A 14,434-nucleotide genomic window follows, 5' to 3' on the forward strand; every position below is an offset into this window, starting at 1 on the left:
CTTTGGGCCTTTTGCATTTAGCCAGACATGTTTCTCAGTAGTTGGCGGAGACTAAAAGGAGAGTGACCATCACGAATTACATTCATCAGATTGTACAAAATACAACTCCAAATGAATGCTAATGTTGCTCTGTGTCTGCTGGATGTGTGACTGGACAACTGTTTGGTGAAACAACTTTAAATGGTGATAATATGTCAGTGGTGTGTTTACAGCTTGTTCTGCTGCCCCCTAGTGGCAAAAAGTAAAAACATTAATTAAAGCAAATGTTGCGTCTCAAATGTTGAATTTTGTCTAAATAGAAGGAGCCATACAATAATCTCGCCAAAATACAACACAGTCTAAAATCATCAAAAACATCATATAATTCACAAACTGTCTAGAGCGGCAATGATTAGTTGACTAATCAATTAGCCGATGGACAGAAAATCAATTGCCAACTAATTTGATAATCGATTGATTGTTTTGAGTATTTTTTTTTAATAGAAATGCTAAACTTCTGGTTCCAGCTGCTTTCTCTAGTCTTCTGTGATTGTAAACTTGAGTTGTGAACTGTTGGTCGGGACAAAAAAAAGACATCTTGGGTCGTATCTTGGGCTTTGGGAAATGGTAATTGACATATTCCAACATTTTCTGACATTCTACAGACCAAATGACTAATCTGTCGATTATTTTCTTGATTAATCAATAATGAAAATAATCTTTAGTTGATTAAAAACATAAGCAGAGAAGAGTAGGATTTGGACCAAACCTTCAGTGTCAGCTTTTGGTACATGATATCTGTACGATACATCTTGGTTGGTACAAAATAGTATTAAAAGTTCCATACCATGACCTGCTCTAATGCACATAATAAAGACCATAAAGTAATTCAATTCTGCATAGGGAGTCCATGCATGGCCCTGGGGAATTCCACAATTGGTGGGTGATGTCATTGTCAATAAAACAGATCTATCGGGCACGCAACGTGCTGCACTTTTGAACTTAACTAATTTCAATGTCACTGTGGATTATGGGATGACAACACAGAAATAGTGCCCTGTGGTAAGACGACATCTATTACAGCGGTGAAAAATGCTGCTCGGGGCATAATTTTGTCTTTTCTCCACAGCCTGCATCTTATCCCAGTCACTTTGAGAACCTCTGCAAGAAGCTTTGTAGCAAAGCATTGTGGTCACAGTGAGCTACTGCAGTGAAAGTGCTCAGTAAATCCAGAGCTGATTTCAAATTACACATATCTTCAAAATAATTATGATGATTGTAATATTAAAGCATATGCATGCACAGCGATGTTATGATAGGACATTTTCAAATATCGGAGAGCAACATGTTAAAAGGGCGATTTTTGCTCGCTCTTAAATGCCACGTCCCAGTGTGTCCTGAATCCAACTGTCCGTGTATGCGTGCGCATGTGTATGAGTGTGTGTGTGTGTGTGTGTGTGTGTGTGTGTGTGTGTGTGTGTGTGTGTGTGGTTTTTCTGGTTTGGAATGTCTATTCCACAGACACGCTCCAGTGGTAGACACGCTCCACCTTGGCTAACCCAAAATGACATGTGTGCCGGCCTCGGAAAACCTGATAGATATTTTATGTGTTCCATGTAAAGCCGTTATACAATATTGAGCGTTCAGAACAGAGCTGTGTCAGAGATCAGAAACAAGACGTGACATGAGGTGAGGAGTGTAGAGTTACCAGCTCTGGCCTTTACGCCATGGTTTGTTTCTGGTCCAGTTGTGTGTTGTAAAAACAAATACACCAATTTAAAGTGTGGTAAAAGGTGTTTTGATTTAGAAAACATATTGTGAAAGTAACTTAATGAATATTTAATGATTAAAAGGCTTTTTTCTTAGAGCGTTGTAAGAAAAAATATATATAAATCACCTGAATTGAACTTCAGAAACCTAATGAAATGTAGTTGTTGAGTCCAAAGTCTTCAGGTTACACTTTGTCTGTCACTATGAACATCTTGTCGGCTGTTGAGTGACATGGTACAGCCACTGTGCCTCCCTGGAGGAGTAACATTTCAGTGCAGCTTTCCCTCCACTGAACAGAAGCTGAGTTGAAGCAGACATTGATGGAAGGACACAGGAGCCCTTGGTGATAATGCTGTAAAGACAAACTACAAGGCATTGGCTGTGTTTGAATCCTTTCAGAAAACATGCATGGTATATTGAGCCCACTGGGTGACAGTTAAGATCCCACCTTGCTGATGTTGTTAAATTTAGTTCAACATCTGGCGGCCATAGTGCAGGTCCTCTACTGTTGGGTGTGTGACTGAATAGCTGACTGCGTTTCAAGTTAAACAGTCTCACCAATTTCCAGGAACTGAGCATAAACTCTGAAACCCAGATGTGGACAGTAGCACTTAGAAGATATAATACATGAAATGCTCCACCATTTAAAGGGGCATATTGTACCTTTTGGGATTTGTTGTTGTTTTTATACTGTCATGATGTTGGATGTCTATGAAAAACATGGTAAAAGTTCCAAAACTTGAGGTGAACATATGTAAAAATGCTCCCTGAAAATCAAAAGCTCAGGCTTCAGCCTGTTCTGAATGCTCTATTTGCAATATTACCTTTACTCCCTCCTCATGACAATGTCAGATTGTTCGCACATGCCCACAAAAGGCTGATGGTTCTGTAGCCTTTGTTGCTATGGTTGTTGAAGAAACTGATCAGTGCCAGTTTAACCATATTGTCTACCTGTCTGGAAGTGATCATTATGGCAAACGAAATGGTTATTATTCAAAAGGTGAAGTGTAAAATTTTAACAGATTTTGCAGAGCTACTGTATTTTATGGTTCAACTGGTCTCTCTTACCTATAATTAATAGAAAATATATATATATATATATGTATGTATAGTTTTAAAATGTGTTTGCTGGTGTTGCTCGCCCTCATGGACCATGTCCACAAATTTCAACTGAACTTGACTGAAAAGGAAACAAAAATTGGACCAACATCGTAAAAAAAAACAAAAAACACCCTAAAATGTATTCTTTATTTGTTTCAGAACAGGGGTAGTTAGGCAGTTAATTTTGGTGGCGGTATGGAAACTAAAAAGGTTTGTTTAAGGCTGACCATATGGTTACATTTTTGCAGTTCCAGTTGAAATTATGTGAAGGGAAAAGAACAGACGAGGTAACACACAGTGAAGGATTGTTCCTGCTATATTTTCCTTTTAGGTGTGATTTCAGCTTTAAAGAAATGCTGACTTAGTATGACTGGACTAGGACTTATGTGCTTCCTAAAAGGACAGCTCCACTCTGCCTGCGTTCGGTCTGGTGTCGATAATACTGACAGATGGGTCGTCATTTCAGTTGGTCACTTTTGGTTCTGCGGTGTTAAAGACTGAGCTCAGTGGTGCCACTGAGAGCCATATGTATACAGGTTTTCACTCCAACCATTTAAGCTGTTTTCACTAATTAGACCCCCTCCCCCCCTTTCTGGCTAAAGGTGTGTGTTGATACCACAGTCAACTGCTGTAGTCTTTGATATGAATGCAAATCTACTTTAGCATACAGTTGTAGATTTCTTCAAATGCAGTAGTAGCACCCTGGCATACAGTGTTATTTTCCATTTTTCCCTCCAACTGCAAAAAAGAAAATCCTTGTGTTTACTGTTTCCCACCACACTGCTGGCTCCCGGGGCGAGCTGACCATGGTGACAGCTTTCAGGAATGAGAAGAGTAGACGCTCAATAGGTCATACAGAGTAAACTTTGACTTGGGCTGTGGCAACTGAAGGAACTGTTTGTCATTCTGGCTATGAATGTGTGTGTTTGCACAGGTGTAGTGTGTGGGGCCATTTGGGTTATCATGTGTGTACCTTCAGTAACATACTGTATCATTGCTGTTGTGTAAAAATCAAAGGTCAAATTTAATACTTTTACATTTAAACAGATATGTAAAAGTAATGTTAATGTTTTCAATACAAACCCTGTTTTATGATGCTCTGTTAAAAAAATGTTCCTGGAATTTTAAGGCATATTCAGAGATATAAAGTTTTCACACAACAGAACATCTCATCTTCAACATACTACCCAAAAGCATGGACTGATGTTCAATAACTGAATTTTATTTGCAGTTTTAAAAAAACAAATGATGAGGCTTTGAGTAGGTGCATAACCTTTGTCCTTTTTTGTGATCAATGCATTTTGCAGTCAGGACACCACTGATGAACTTTGTTAGCTGTCTTGTGTTGTTTGGAAAATGAAAAAGTAGTGATCATCAGGCCTTTGCTGACACAACCTGTGAATTCACAAGGAACTAATTTTGACTCACCTGATTATTTGCCTTTGTAACTTTTAGAATTTAACTCTTTATTCCCAAAATATTGGAGTTATTTCACCTTCGCTTATAGGTCACCATTCATATGTTTTCAATTAGATTCAGACAAAGAACAGAAAGCTGCACACATTTTTCCTCACTGCAGTTTTTTTCTTTTACGCCTCTAGGATGAAAGTGAAAAAGCCTGTTTTATTTGCTTATTCATGAACTGAATCACTTGCACTATTTTAGGTGTTTCTGCTGCTGCTTCTGCTGCTGCATAGTTTGGAGACTTTTCAAGTCTATATCTAACGCACTTTTCTTCCCTCTCTCTCTACCTGTTCTAATGACCTAGTTCGCAGTCTTCACATGGACCGATGGTCCATCACAGACAACTGCCCACTCATTGACTCATCACAGCACTGCAGTATGCTCTGCAAACTGCCTCTCTATTCCTACTTAAGAGAACTGTGTCAGTTGCATAAGAGCAGCATAACTGCAGAGGCAGGTTGTTTCAGTGTGCATAAGGGATTTTACAATACAACATCTTGTGCTGCTTATGATCCGTTCTCTGATCCATCTGGGGAGATATCTACTTTTGTTTCAGGTTAAAAGTGACGGTTTATGTCAGAGAAGCAATGCAACCTGGGATATTATGTATGAAAAGGCCTCATTGACCCCATTCAGCTGTGATCTCGCCGACACTGCAGGTTTAAATGGTTCATTTTAATTGGACTTCAAAGAGACATTAATGAGCAAAAATGTATGACTTTTTCAGAAATAAATGATCCAACTCTTCCAGGCCTGTGTTTCTAAAACTAAATCAGGTCACTGCACGATTCAAACACTGTGAGTGTATTACCTCTAGGCAACATGACACAAGTCCTCAGAACAATGATACTGAATGATTGTAAATAGCTATGTAATGCACTTTAGAGTGACACTTGTTCATTATTTTAATGTTGGTGCTAAAAATGATATAGGGATGTCACTTTAAACAGTAGACAGCTTATTGTTAGAAATTAGAACCTGACAGATAAACCATCAGGCTGATATCCAGTCTAGACAGTAAATATATGGACATGTTTTTTGTTCTTCAGACTCTGTGCTTCAGCATATTCAATGTGAAATAAAATAATGGATACTACATTAAAGTTCCAAGTTTCAGTTTTAATTTGAGGAGGTTTACATGGAAAGAACTGTGTGGGAGATATAACCCTTTTAACACATAGTGCCCAAACTTTAGGGGTTCAGATGTAATTGGACAGATAGATCCACATGAAGTCAAACAAAAATCTTATATAAATCTTAATTTTGTTGAAAATCCTTTGCAGTCAATGACTGCCTGAAGTCTTTGATCCATAGACACTTTGTATCTTTCCCGGTGATGAGGTCTTCTCGTCATTGTTGACAAGGTATGCCTACATCCTGGAGAGCATTCTTGACTTACTGTGCAGTCGTGAAGGTTTTTTTCTTCACCATGAAAATATTTATCATCCACAAGACTTTTTTTCTCCTTGGTCGACCAGCTCATTTGTCATTTTCTGCAATCCCTGTGTGCACCTGCTTTTTGTTTTTTTTTCAGCCTCATCATTATCTTCTTCACTTGCATGGTCACCTGTTTATCCCTCATATTAACAGACAACTCCACCTCAATCGAGCATTCAAAACATTTAGTAGCCAAAATGTCCAATTATGTTTGAACCCCTCATCTTTTGCACTATGTTTTCAAAGGTCTGTATTTCTCACACAGTTTATTATTGACATAAAACTATTAAAGCTGAGACTTTTAATGTAGTATCCATTAGTTTATTTCATATTGTATCTGCTAAGGTGCAGAGCCTGAAGAACAAAAATGTGTCCAAATACTTACTGTCTGGACTATATTTGTTGATATGTAGTTCATCTGTATCAAGCTATCTTAAATAACTGTGCTCTTTTTTGTGTGGAGAGCCAACTTTACAGAAAGGCCTTTTTAGCTGCAGGGAAGCAATTCAAAGCCAAGGAACACATTTTTATATTAATATATTGTATGAGATGAAACCATGCCAAAACTTACATCTGTAGCACGTTGTATCATGATTACCTATTTTAAAATGAACCGTTTCTCTGACAGCAGCCGCAGATAAATTTAAACAAAGCTTTGAAGAATTAAGTTTCATGCCAAATCCTCAACAATTAAATCAGTCATTCGATTTAAACTAACTCGGGTGACAACATGTATAAAACAGGTCGCAGAGGCAAATCATCTGCTGTGACATCATTGATTGAGGTGTAGCCAGAAGCACAAATGCTTTAATATTTCAACCCATTGAGATCCTTTGATCAAATAAGGATTTACCCTTTCTTGAGTTATTATTAACCTTTAGTCTTTTCAAACAGTGCTAGCTGGACACAGCTGCCTGCAGAAGCATTATTCAGGGTGTTGATGATGTCATCATGACATTACTGACCACGGTTAATCACTTGAAGTGATTTATAAGGGATAAATCCCTGTAATGGGCCAACAGATTAACTCACTCGCCTAAATGCCCGCTCTAATCTCATGTGCCAGAAAAAGTACAGTAAGCTTTCATAAAAAAAGACAATATGTTAGTATATGGTTTTATGGTAATCTTTCACTAATTAGTGTTCAGCAAACACTGCTTCACAAGGAAACTGTAATGAAACAACATGTATTTAGGTTATGACAAACAGAACAAACACTGTTTAACGCACATGCCTTCATAAACAAACACAGACACCGCAGTGCTGCTGCAGAAAGATGTAACTTTGTTATACTTGTACGTGTGATGGATCGAGGAGGGAGAGACTGACTATTACCGATGTTGGAGAGACAATGCAGTTAGAAAAAAATGTAATTCTTTACCAGGAAACACACCCTTAAAACATGTTGCTGTATAAACGGAGATGTTGTTGATACCAAATTACATTACAATTACATGATTCACTTCAGTCTGGCTATAATCTAGTTGGACCTTTTTATCTGCTTCCGTACTGGCAGGTGAATAAAACATTATAGTAATCTGATTACAAAAAAGCAGCTGTTTCCACACATTACGGCTACTGTTAAAAACAGAAAAGGTGTTTTTTGTTTGTATGATGTATGAACAGACATGTAAATACAATGTCACACAAAACACTACAGCATATATATCCTAAACTAATTCACAGTGCTCAACTCTAGAATGATCTTGATGATACTTTTTTTTACCTACCTCTATTTTCTGAGTTTGGGTGACCATAAAGAAATAACAAATAGTGACAACTTGGTGGGAAATATCTCTGATTACAGCTTTAATTGCATGCACACACACACACACAAAATGTGTTTATGTTTTCAACATAATCTCCTACCTTGCTCATTACAGATTGACCTCCTCTATTAGGTTGTTATAAAGACTGATAGCTCACCTCAAAAGATTTTTGCATTATATTTAATCAGATTACACTGAAATACCCTCTTCTTTCTCTGGTGCTCTTTTTCTTTGTGCAACAATTCAAAACAAATATGCTCATAATAATTTTTCACATTTTAACAGGCAAACACGCAGCAAGATTAATCTAATGCTACTGTGGATACAGTTTCTTCACTATGTATACAAATCCTTGTAATAATTAACCGGATTGACCTGGAATAATAGATTTCAAACATTCAATGTAAATAGATGGACAAAGAGACAAAAGAAACTAGCTTTGAGTTTCCAGCTGCTTTGCTGTCAAAGTATCCCAAATAGCTGAAAAGCAGTGGTGCTGGAGGGAAAATTTGACACAAAATAGTGCGGCTTTTAGCTGTCACAAACAATGGCAGCACAAAGTCTGGACTGGTGTCTCCTAACAGTGTGTCTTTAGTCAAATGTATGAAGAGCCTCACTTGTGTCCACTTGTGTGTGCGTGTGTGTGTGTGTGTGTGTGTGAGGTGACCTCAGTTTGTGTTTTGCCCCCCAACAGAATTCCTTTCTGTCAAAGCTAGGGCCACAAGAGGAAGCAGTGAAAATCAGGAATCTGGGACTTTGTGCTATATATAAAAATTAGATCAGGGCTCTTGTAAAACTAGATAGTGCAACAGTGTTGAGAAAATTGAATTATGTAGATAATGATGCACTCGTTCAACTCTATTATCTATTGGTGCTCAGCTAGAGCGGAGAGAAACTGGAGCAGGAAGACACTGAGATTCTGTCTTTTTTTTTTTTTTTGCTACCAAAGGCCCAAATTCAGCTCTGTGAAACATCTGCAAGTGAAGGGAAAAAACTCGCCATTTCATAAGGCAACACCTCACAAGATGACATTTGGCACAAAACAAAACGGCAATTACAGAAGGCATCATAAACCATGACACGGTTGACTGAATGATGATGACTTCCAGGTTTGGTCATCTATATTTTACGACAGTCGTTTCTTCGCTCCCCAAATTGATAGCATTTGGGAAATGGACTCTTCTGATGTCTTATGAGTGTATTATCAAAGCCTTTGGCACTGCAGTTTGGGGACTTTACCAGAGTAAAGTGATCCTGTGCCGACATGTTGTTGGTCCGTACAAGTATCTTTAGTCTGGCCCCGCGGGCTGATTATAGGTTTGGAGGACTGGGGCGGTTTTTGCTCCTTGTACTGCTGGCTGCATACTTTGTTGATGGCATGTTGAAAGACTGGCATGTTAAAAAGGAGCTGAAACTCACCCTTAAACAGTGACAGAAACATGAGCCCCAGGGGGAAAACAAAGCATGATGTCACCAGAGAAAAATCGAAATGTGAGTCACTAATAAGTCAGGTCATAATAGGTGAAACGTGTGACTGTGTGTGTGTGTGTGTGGGGGGTGATCTTAGAGAAATAAGCAAGAAAAAGAGTGAGTGGAGCTGCAGGATGTAGTGAAGACATGTAATTTCCCTTCAGCCTCTTCACTGGCTTGTTGTCGTCCAGTATTGATTTGCTCCCGCTCACTTTAAAACAGCACGTGGGTCTAAATTGTATTACTGTAAGCTGCATCATACTGTTATGTGTGTAGCTCATCTCAGCAGAGAGCAAGTTAGTCTGCACCGCACCGCACTGTTGTCTCCTTATTGTCTCTGTGCTGAAGATTGACTAATGTTGGACATATATTTATTCACGCAGGTAAGAAGAAACATCCTAACTCATTTAACTCTGTCAGTTTAGATTCACAGAAAGATGCATTTTTGATTTCTTTTGAGGTTTTCATAGATAATTCAGCTCACACTATTATTAGTTTCGGAAGGTTTTTATTCCATTTTTTGCATAAGTGTGGAAACAGTTCATTACATTTAACATTAATGGGAATATTTAGTGATTCTGCATACCTTTATATACTGTATCAATGTTGGAAAAACTATATGTTTTAACCATGTCACCCTCTAAAATGGTTTTCCTGCTCAGTTACATGCACTTGCTTGTGTTTGTGTCTGTGTAAAGCAGTATTTGTCGTGTGTCAGGTTGTTTTTAAGGCAGTGGCCCGTCAATCCTAACTTCACATCATGAATAAAACATGTGGAGGAGAGATATTTAAGGGCTGAGGGGCACACAGGGACACAAACATCATTTTGCAGATTTTAGTTCAGTTATCAGCATGTATTCTATAAAGTGGTAAAAAAAGTAGACAGTCTAGATTATATTTAATTTCTATAAATCACTAGTTTCTTACAAGGTGGTTTACTATCTGTATAGTAAGCATATGAAACTGTCTATAGTTAAAAGAAAATGGGAGAAACCACAGGAAAAACAACAAAGGAGGAATTCATCTTTCAGGAAAACCAGACAATATGTATCACATGAACAGAATAAAAAGAAGTAGTAATAACAGGAGTATAATATAAGCCCCTTTCAGACAATTAGATTAAGCCAGAAGTGTTACAAATGATCTGTTAAAGTACTATAATGGTATTTTGTCTTTCAGATGTACAGGATATGTAAAAAATAGGTTTTATAGCTCTTCAGAAGACAGAACAAGATGTCTTTTTAATCTTTTTCTGCTGGAGCCTTTATGTTAAATTGATGACATTCAGTTCAGAGCTGTTCCCTGTTGAATATGTTACGAAGTTGTTACCAGGTTCGACCTTGTAAGATTGCTGTTGTGACTTTTACTTTACATTGGACTTTACATAGAAAATGTATACAGGGTAACGTGGTATGGAGTGAAGAATCTGAATCAGTCGCTTAGAGGATTTATTAAAGTGGTTATAATCAAAATTTTTCATAATTTTTCATTCACATTGTCGCTCATAGTGATGAACCTACAGAGAGAATTGACACCCAACTCTGCAGCTCCTCCTGGCTTTACGGAGCTTCATAGCGAGTTTCATCTCATTGTTTAGCTGTCCGGTTGCAACTTTACTGTTTTAGTTCCCTCTCACCATTCTCATAGTGTTTGGCTGCAGCAGGCAGCTGTTTTCAGAGAAAAAGGTCTGAAAACCCACTGTACACCACCTGTTCAGCACCAAACAACAAACAGACACAGTTAGTGATTAGCTGGTGAACACAGTGATGCTTTCAGCAGCTTAAGAGACAGATATTTGACTCAGGAGATGATAGAGACCAAAAACTGAGCTAAAAGAGAGAATATTGGACTTCACCAGGTGGACAGAAACACAGCTCCAGATGGATGGTAATGTTCCTCTGTGTCCGCTGGATGTGTAAATAAGCAACTGTTTGCTAACAAGTTATCGACTTAAAAGATGATGAATAATATGACCATTGACTGTATATAAATATGGACGACGCATCTCCACTTCCTACCACTATGTATAAGTTAAGCCAAAATATCTCCTTTCCGGGAGCTGCCAACTTGCTTGTCTGACGTCATGTCAAGTCGGGCGGCAGGATGATGGCCTGTGGGACACGGCCCCTCAGTCATCCCGATGTCTGACGGAGGTTTGAGAGTGGCTGTCACAGCTGTCAATCATGACGTCACTTTTTTATATCGTCAAAGAAACTTATCAGAAAAATGAGCACTTGGACAAACATCAACGTGATGAGAACTACCTACCTAACTACCAGAAACCATCTTTCGGAAAAAATTGACTTTGATTTTTTAGTTTGGCTCAAGTCCCATCCGCTAACACGGAGGGGGTGGGACTTATGACCTATACTGCAGCTAGCTACCAGGAGGTGTTTTTGCTTCACTTTTGGGAGCTGTCACGATGTCCATATTTATATGACAGCGTTGTGTTCACAACTTGTTTCCACTGTTCACATTAAGTGTTACACAATGTTCAGTTTGCATTGAACTGAAAAATATAAATGTAACTGTGGCGAGATGACAATAAAGGACCTTGTATCCATGAAACACGAGTAAATACTTAAGATCGTGCTCATCTTGTACTATTACTGTATTTTACTTTTAACTATTAGTTATTAGTTATCAGTATAGGATTGGATGTGAAGATGGAGGTGATGGAGTTGGGAGAACCCACCATTACGGTACATCTTCGGAGGAGAGCTGCTATTTGCGGGCCCTGGTGGGGCCAGCCGGTGTTGGCATGGCCTGAAAGGAGCCGTTCTCCTGCTGCCTGTGCCAAGTGGTGTCAATCTGCCACTGGCTTTCACAGCACGTCTTGCACTAGAGGTTGTGGGTAGAGGACCAGGAATACATTAGGCAAAGCTGTTGAAACATATGGCCTCTCTTTGGATGCAACCGAGGACTTTGATTGATTTTGTGTCTAGCTTTGATTATTTTTTACATCGCATTTTAAACACATTGTAATTTAAGTAAATGTTCTTGAGAGACATTTAATTTCTTTTAATCCTTGTTTAACCTGTGTTTTTTTTTTTTTTGGCATTGCCTTAGAACAGCTGCTCTACTTCAACAGTTAAGAGTGCAACTTAAATAGCATTCAACAGTAGAGTTTTATTCACTTTTCTGATCTCAATGTTTCTACAAGTTGAGGAATTTGAACTGGTGACTAGTCTGGTTCTCAGACCTTTAGACTGCTTTGATGTTGTAATTGATACATAATGCTATAATGGTCCTTCCCCTCAAACCATCTTCTCTTCTTTCCTCTTTCCCATTCACTTACATTCACCTTCAGTCAGGAGGTTCGTGGATAGAAACCCGCTCTCTGTGAGGCAGACGCACTGGAATGCACAGCTGTTTTACAGGATTTTGTACTCTATACATCTTAAATGAAAGCTTGTTATCCATCATGTACAGCAAAGATAGATGTCCACAGCCTCCTGATTATGAATGCTTTATATATGGACCTGCATATCACTTCTTCATTTGACCATTTTTGACTCACACATTAAGTTTCAAAACCTTCTTGCAGTATATTCTAATATTTATATTTTTAATCAACCTTTTTATTGTTTTATGCCTGTAGGGTCAATTAGATTTTTGTGTTTGGCAGTAACTAGGTGGTCCACTTGTATTCAAGAGGTAACGCAAAACAATGATGAATTGAAGGTTTCAATGTTTTATTGACTTTAAAAGCATCTTTAGGAGCAAATAAATCTTTTTTCTTTATTTTTAATAGGTTCTTCTTGAATAGCAGTTTGAAAGTTTCTAAGGAACTCAGTTGTAAATGTTAAGTGTTCTTGCGTCAGTCTGTCTAACAAATGACCAATCTGTAGTCCTATGACACTGTTACCGTTTTTTATTTTACTCTACATTGGTATCTATTAGCACTTGGTAATAGCTGTTGTTCCTAACACCTCTTAACATTTTATACCCTTAACTGTTATTTTCTAGTCAGTTGGGTCTATTGTAGGGCTGCAGATGTCTTGCAGAGGCTGTTGTCAGATGTCTTATTTTGCCCAACCAACAGTCCCAACCCAAAGATATTCAATTATAATAATGACAAGACAAGGAAAAGGAGCCAACTCTCAAATTTGAGAAGCTGAAACCAGCGAATGTTGAAATTGAAAACAGACTTTAACAATTAATCAGTTAACAAAATAGTTGTAGTAGATTCATTTTCTGTCAGTCGAACAAAGTGATTAATCAACTAGTGAAAAAAGAAAAAGACAACCCCCTTTTAAATTATAATACATATACTGTCTGTATATATAGTGGTTGATATAAATTATGTACAGTATATAGAATATCTTGCACTTTGTCATGTTAACCTGATGAAGTCAGTAAACATTATCCATTCAGTCTAACAAAGTTACTCCAATGTGCAAATACTCGTGCATAGAATAGACTATAAATATTAACTTATGTTTGCAGCTTTAGTTTTGTTTGATCTAAATTAGTGTCCTGTTTTCCTTTCCAGATCTCAGTCAGGTGACTCTCGCCAACCATGAGCGGTGGAGTGAATATCAAAGTCATATCTCAGAACCAGAGTGACGCAAGTGTCAGCTCTAGTTTGCCTTTACCTCGAAGCATGATGCCCCTCTCCAAGATGGATCCCAAACAACAATACAGAGGCCTCCCCAATCCTACGGTGCAGTATCAGCATGCCGCCAAACGACAGCCGTCCTACTCATCATCTTCCGTTTCCTCAGGTCCTTCAGAGCTGCTGAGAGGCACAGCTTTAAAGAACCACCTGCTGCAGCAAAAGAGTGGCATGTATTCTCATAGGAGCCCAGCGGCCACGGAGCGAACTGACGGAACATGCTCGGCGTACAGCAGCCCTCAGGTACCGAAGAAGGAAATCCGACGCTCTAAAGATACACTGGACCTCCGCACCAGCACACTGACCCAGAAAGCTTTACGAGACCTCCAGTTAAGAAGAAACACCAACAAGAACTGGACCTTTGGAAAATATCGTCTGAAAAATGTTGACAACGCAGAGGAGGATGAGTCCTTGTGTCGGCTCTCGGCTACTAACCAATTTAGCCAAGGAAGAGGACGTCTCCTCTACACTAAAGGTACAAATGAGAATGAGATATCTTCAGCTGGAATGGGGAACTTCCAAAAAGAGGTGAGGAACATCTCCAACCAGGACGCCTCTGAAGGAGAGGCGTCCAGTAACAAATCAAAGTCTTCATATCAGACATTCAACATGCACCGCAGAGGGAGTGAGCCAGGAAAGGTGAACATGGCCACTGTCGCTCCCTTCAGGTTCAGGTGAGGGCAGTGTTTCACCTTTTAAGATGGGAACATAAGCTTTTTTTTTTGTAGAACACATCAGATATGTTGTAGCCTCAGGGCAGCTCATGCTTTGTCTTATAAATCATCGCTGTTTAAAAAAAGTATTTAGCATTTTTTGTGGCGTTTAA

At 38.6% G+C, this 14,434-nt stretch overlaps 1 protein-coding gene across 4 annotated transcripts in view; it reads left to right on the forward strand.

Annotated features, from left to right (window-relative positions):
- The window catches only part of nav1b (neuron navigator 1b), an 88,842-nt gene that overhangs the window by 21,407 nt on the left and 53,001 nt on the right, over positions 1 to 14,434 (forward strand). For all 4 annotated transcript variants that reach the window (XM_042406238.1, XM_042406240.1, XM_042406241.1 and 1 more), the window contains exon 3: positions 13,486 to 14,282. In XM_042406238.1, coding sequence (XP_042262172.1) covers positions 13,513 to 14,282 — 770 coding nt within the window. In that variant the 5' untranslated portion in view covers positions 13,486 to 13,512. The remainder of the gene's footprint in view (positions 1 to 13,485; positions 14,283 to 14,434) is intronic.

This window comes from Thunnus maccoyii, chromosome 3, assembly GCF_910596095.1.
Source record: "Thunnus maccoyii chromosome 3, fThuMac1.1, whole genome shotgun sequence".
In the NCBI taxonomy this organism is placed as follows: domain Eukaryota; kingdom Metazoa; phylum Chordata; class Actinopteri; order Scombriformes; family Scombridae; genus Thunnus; species Thunnus maccoyii.